At 38.7% G+C, this 6,134-nt stretch overlaps 1 protein-coding gene across 1 annotated transcript; it reads left to right on the forward strand.

The window, feature by feature from the left end:
* The first annotated feature begins 331 nt into the window (after window positions 1–331).
* LOC107563545 (NACHT, LRR and PYD domains-containing protein 3-like) lies at window positions 332–3,939 on the forward strand. Its single transcript, XM_016248447.1, has 4 exons — window positions 332–593; window positions 709–750; window positions 1,789–3,589; window positions 3,744–3,939. Exons 1-4 carry the CDS (start codon window positions 332–334, stop codon window positions 3,937–3,939), a joined length of 2,301 nt encoding a protein of 766 aa, XP_016103933.1.
* The last annotated feature ends 2,195 nt before the right edge of the window (window positions 3,940–6,134 follow it).

The following is a 6,134-nucleotide window of genomic DNA, read 5'->3' on the forward strand; positions in this document are numbered from 1 at the left end:
AATCAAAAATCTGTTTACATGGTTGATTCTTAATCAGAGTATTATCTTAATCGTGTTAATATCGGAATATTGTTGTCCATGTGAACATACTGATTGTGAACATCAGATTGTGTACAGCATTGTGTACCTATTTTTTTCATAACAAAACTCCATAACAAAAAGCAATTTAAAGTAATTATAGCAAATTTGCTTTACACAACTCTCTGATGATTCATGTCTCTGCACACAGCTTCATAATCCAAATAACATTTAAACACTTAGGCCTACATGTTAAGAATGCAACTACAGATCTTTTTCTTCTTGTCCTGCAGCTGTGAGTCGGTGAAGGACGATGGCGTCTGTTAAAGAGCTGCTCGTGGACTCATTGAAGGAGCTTGTAAAAGCTCAACTGAAGGAGTTTCATTGGCGCTTAATGATTGCATATCATAAGTGTATATCAAAGTCTGAAATGGAAAAGGCAGATATATTCGACACAGTGGAAAAGATGGTAACATGTTTCGGATCAAAAGAAGCTGTGAAGATCACAGTGGACATCCTGAGAAAGATGAACCAGAATGATCTGGCTGAAGAGTTGGAGAATGAACATAAGCAAGGTAACATTTAATTCACTGTGACTGTAACATGGCTAAATATTTACATGTGTGACTTAAACCTTTTTTTCCTTTTTGCATTGCTGTGAGTAATTCTCTCTCTCACTCACGCACACAGCTCAGGCTAAGGGCAATATGAAGACACCTGTCCCTGTTGGAGGTAATTCACAACAGATCTGTGGTAAATAACAATCACTTCCCGTAAATGGAAACAAGAGAAAATATAACTGCAAGCAGCAATTACAGGGCCAGTCACATCAGCAGCAGATATTATACAAATATATAGAAGAGAACAGAGTGTTTCTCCAGTGATATCCAGTTCACAATAGTCTAATGCTGCGTTCAAGTCCTCCTGGAACGTTCGTACTTATGAGTTGACAAGTCATAATTACGACGTCAAGTCAGTTTAGTCGGCACAAGATGGTGGGGTACCTTCTTTTAATAAATTACAAGAAAATACAACAGGGTCTGCATTTTTTTTTACTTGGATTTCAGCTGCGTAACAAGAACATGACAATTTAAGTTTATAGGACAACTAAATTATCAATTTAAACAAAAATTTACCGTCAACTACAGACGTTGCATCCATCGATTCCATTATGTTTCTCATTGACACGCCCCCAACTCGGAAACTCGGGCCTTAAAGAAAATTTCGAGTTTCCCCACTCGTAATAACGACTTTGTGGTGGCGTTCATGTGCATTCAACTTGTAAATACGATCTATCCGACATGACCTGAACGCACCATAAAAGCATATTGTGATACAATTGTTTATTAAAGTTGAATAGATGGCACTGTCACTAAATTGATTCAGTGTCATCAAGGCATGATTACAATCAGACATGATTGTCAGTCATGGAAAGGTTAATTTAAGCAAAAGTTGTAAATACAGCCTCACATCCTGTTTGATGTTCTAAATAATGTGGAAACCATTCATCAGCTTTTAGTAACATTAGTCAGCATGGCCTAAAGATGATCTCAATCAATCCAATGATTGTGATCTGGAAAGAACATAAAAACATATTCAGAAATTTTAAAGCAAGCTCTTAGGGATGGTCTGTGCGGTTTTCAGCGGTATGAATTTAATCTGTCTGCATCAGTTCTTAATAATGAAGATCATTCCGATATAAAAAAAAAAAATTGTCAAATTTGTTTAATGCTTTTTTGGTCAATCTTATTTATTTGTTTTTAATTATAGAACTGCAAAACTTCTTGAAAACTCACAAAAACAACATGAAGAAGAAAGCAAAATGTATTTTTGAGGGCAACAAAGACAACGACACAGATCTCATGGCTGTTTACACAGAACTGTTCATCACAGAGGGAGATAAGAAAGATGTCAATCATGAACATGAGATTCTGAAGATTGATGAAGCTTTCAAGTACAAAAAAACACAGGACAAACTAATCAAATGCAATGATATATTTACTGAGTTGAGGAAAAACAATGAGGAGAAGATTGTGCTGACCAAGGGAGTCGCTGGCATCGGAAAAACTGTCTCTGTGCAGAAGTTCATCCTGGACTGGGCAGAAGAAAACACCAATCAGGATATAGAATGTGTGTTCCTGCTTCCATTCAGAGAGATCAACGTGATTAAAGATAAAGAGGTCAATCTCCATGAGTTTCTGATGAAATTTTATCCTGAATTGAAGGACCTGGAGAAATCAAAGTTATATAAGGAATGTAAGCTTGTGTTTATATTTGATGGACTTGATGAGAGTCGACTGCCACTGAACTTTAAAAGCGACACACTGGACACTGTTGAGGAAAGAGCATCTGTAGATGTGCTGTTCAAAAGTCTGGTGAAAGCTAAGCTGCTTCCATCAGCCCTCGTCTGGGTGACATCACGACCAGCAGCAGCCAATCAGATCCCTCCTCGGTGTGGGGGTTTGTTCACAGAGGTGCGAGGATTCACTGATGAACAGAAGGAGCAGTACTTCAGAAAGAGAATCACAGATGAGACTCAAGCCTCCAGAATCATCTCACACATTAAGATGTCTCGTAGTCTCTACATCATGTGCCACATTCCTCTGTTCTGCTGGATAGCAGTCACAGTACTTCAGGATATTCTCATTGAAAACAATGAAGAGAACATCAGCACAACACTCACTGAAATGTACATTCACTTCCTGCTGATACAGCTGAACATGAAGAGCCAGAAGTACGATGAACAAGAAGAAACAGAACGTACAGAGCACTTACAATTAAATAGAAAGATGATTTTGAAGTTAGCCAAGCTAGCGTTTGAACAGCTGAAGAAGGAAAACATTGTGTTCTATGAGAAGGATCTGAAAGAATGTGGTATTGATGTGAGTAAAGACACTGAGTTCACAGGAATGATCGCTGAGATCTTTAAGAAGGAAAATGGACTTTATAAGACAAAGGTCTTCTGCTTTGTGCATCTGAGTGTTCAAGAGTTTCTCGCTGCAGTGCATGTGTTCATCTGCTACCTGAATAAGAACATGCAGGAACTTCAGTTTTTCTTTGAAGATTCACAAACTACAGCCAGACAAAAGATTCAGTTCTTTAGAAATGTCAAATTTCATGACTTAACAAAGATGGCCACTGATAAAGCAATGCAGAGTGAGAGAGGACATCTGGACCTGTTCCTGAGGTTTCTGATGGGAATTTCACTGGAATCCAGTCAGAACCTGCTCAAAGGCCTGCTCACACACACTAAAGACACCAGTGTGAGCATCAGACAAACAACTGAATACATTAAAGAATTAAAAAAACAGGACATCTCAGATGAAACTTCAGTCAACCTATTCTACTGCTTACTTGAACTGAAAGATCATTCATTATATGAGGAAATCCAGAGTTACCTCAGTTCAGATGAACATCCAGGAAGAGACCTCTCATCTTCAATGTGCGCAGTGTTGACCTCAGTACTGCTGATGTCTGAGAAGGTGCTGGATCAGTTCAACCCAAAGAGGTTCACATCATCTTCAAACTACACAAGACTCATTCCAGCTGTGAGATGCTGCAGAAAAGCCCTGTGAGTAATTTCACTGACTGCTGTTCAATTAAACATTTTAAACATCAATTAAACACTAAACAATTAAATGTCAAAATACTATGTGAAAGATTGTCCTGTTATTGCAGAAACACTGAACATCAGAAAATAATCTGTCTAAACGTTGTTTTGTCAGATTTGATGGCTGTGGTCTTGATGAAACATGCTGTGAAACTGTGTCTTCTGCTCTACGATCATCAAACTCTCATCTGACAGAGCTGGACCTGAGTAACAATCACCTGCAGGATTCAGGAGTGAAGCTGCTTTATGATGGATTAAGGAGTCCACATTGTCGACTGAACATCCTGAGGTTTGACATTCACATTAACTGAATCACTATGTTCAAATATGTGGATGAATAGGCGTTTCATAGCTATGGCTAGCAGATATTTTCCCCTGTTTATTTTGTAGTACGATTGTATCAGTGGCATTTCTCCCAGGGCACAAGGCAGGCAATACCTACTCAAAAAAAAAAAACATGACGAGAAAACAATCAGGGTTCCCAACCATCATGGAAAACCTGGATATTTGTAATGCTGTTTTCCAATTATGAAAGTTAAATAATAACTCAATTTCCTTAAGTGACTTTTTTTAAAGAGTTTGTTACAATTAACTGTTTCATGTTAATTTAGAAACATGTTCCCGTTCCTTATGAATTTGATTATTACTATACATTTATTTTAACTTCATCAGTAAAATCCTCTGCTCTGAGAATCATATTACTCACATTCAGTGTGTTGATAACCTGACAACCGCTGTGACCGGATCATTGAGTCAGGGAGTTAAACTGGATCAGTTTGATTTATGAACAATTTGTTGCAGTGTTGAGCACAGATGAGTTATGAACCCTCAGGACATAACTCAGACCCTGAGACATTTTTCGGGTCTTAGAGATGTTGTGAAGTGCCCTGACATTTGTGCTTACTTAAGTTACTTACAACATTTGAATGAATAAATTGTTAACACTTTATTATAAGTAGACAGTAATAAAGTATTTACAAAATATTTGCAAACTATAATATATTTACATTTACATTTAGTCATTTAGCAGACGATTTTATCCACACATATACACACACACAAACAAAGAAAAACAAGTAGATAGAAAGCTAGTTTTTGTTTTTTGTTGTTTTTTTAAATAAAGATTTAAAAAAAGATAAATATAAAGTAGAATTAAAATAGAATAGAACGTGTTAGAGTTAGAGGGTCAAATAAAGGTGGAACAGATGTGTTTTTAGTCGTTTCTTGAAGATGGTTAAGGACTCAGCTGCTTGGATTGATTCGGGCAGGTCATTCCACCAGGAGGGAACAGTTAATGAAAAAGTCTGTGAAAGTGATTTTGTGCCTCTTTTAGATGGCACAATAATATCCCATTCACTTGCAGAACGCAAGCTTCTAGAGGGCACATAAGTCTGAAGTAATGAATGTAGGTAAATGGGGGCAGAGCCAGTGGTGGTTTTGTAGGCAAACATTAATGCCTTGAATTTAATGCGAGCAGCTACTGGTAGCCAGTGCAAATTGATGAACAGAGGTGTGATGTGTTCTTTTCGGCTCATTAAAGATTAATCTTGCAGCGGCATTTTGGATTAATTGTAGAGGTTTGATAGAAGTGGCTGGAAGACCTGCCAAGAGAGCATTGCAATAGTCCAGCCTGGATAGAACAAGAGCTTGAACTAGGAGTTGTGTTGCATGTTCTGAAAGAAAGGGCCTGATCTTCCTAATGTTGTATAAAGCAAATCTGCAGGACCGGGCAGTTTTAGCAATGTGGTCGGAGAAATTCAGCTTATCGTCAATCACAACTCCAATGTTTCTAGCTGTTTTGAAGGAGTTATGGTTGATGGATACCTAACTGGGTGGTGAAATTTTGATAAAGTGATGGGTTTGTTGAAACCACAAGCAGTTCTGTCTGAGCCAGGTTGAGTTGAAGGTGATGGTCCGTCATCCAACAAGAAATGTCTGTTAGACATGCTGAGATGCGAGCAGCTATCGTCGGATCATCAGGATGGAATGAGAGGTAGAGTTGAGTGTCATCAGCATAGCAGTGATATGAAAAGCCATGTTTCTGAATGACAGAACCTAGTGATGCCATGTAGACAGAGAAGAGAAGTGGTCCAAGTACTGAGCCCTGAGGCACCCCAGTAGCTAGATGTTGCGACTTGGACACCTCACCTCTCCAAGATACCTTGAAGGACCTATCTGAGAGGTAAGACTCAAACCACTGGCGTGCGGTTCCTGAGATGCCATTTTCCAATAGGGTTGACAGGAGAATCTGGTGGTTCACCGTATCAAAAGCAGCAGACAGATCCAGCAAAATAAGTATAGAAGATTTGGAAGCCGCTCTTGCCAGTCTTAGGGCTTCAACAACTGAAAGCAAGGCAGTCTCGGTCGAATGTCCACTTCTGAAGCCAGATTGGTTGCTGTCCAGGAGGTTATTCTGTGTGAGAAAGGCTGAGACTTGGTTGAACACAACTAGTGTTTTTGCAATGAAAGGTAGAGGGGAAACCGGTCTGTAGTTCTCTAAAAGAGT

Source organism: Sinocyclocheilus grahami, unplaced genomic scaffold, assembly GCF_001515645.1.
Source record: "Sinocyclocheilus grahami isolate Dianchi unplaced genomic scaffold, SAMN03320097.WGS_v1.1 scaffold878.1, whole genome shotgun sequence".
Lineage (NCBI taxonomy): Eukaryota > Metazoa > Chordata > Actinopteri > Cypriniformes > Cyprinidae > Sinocyclocheilus > Sinocyclocheilus grahami.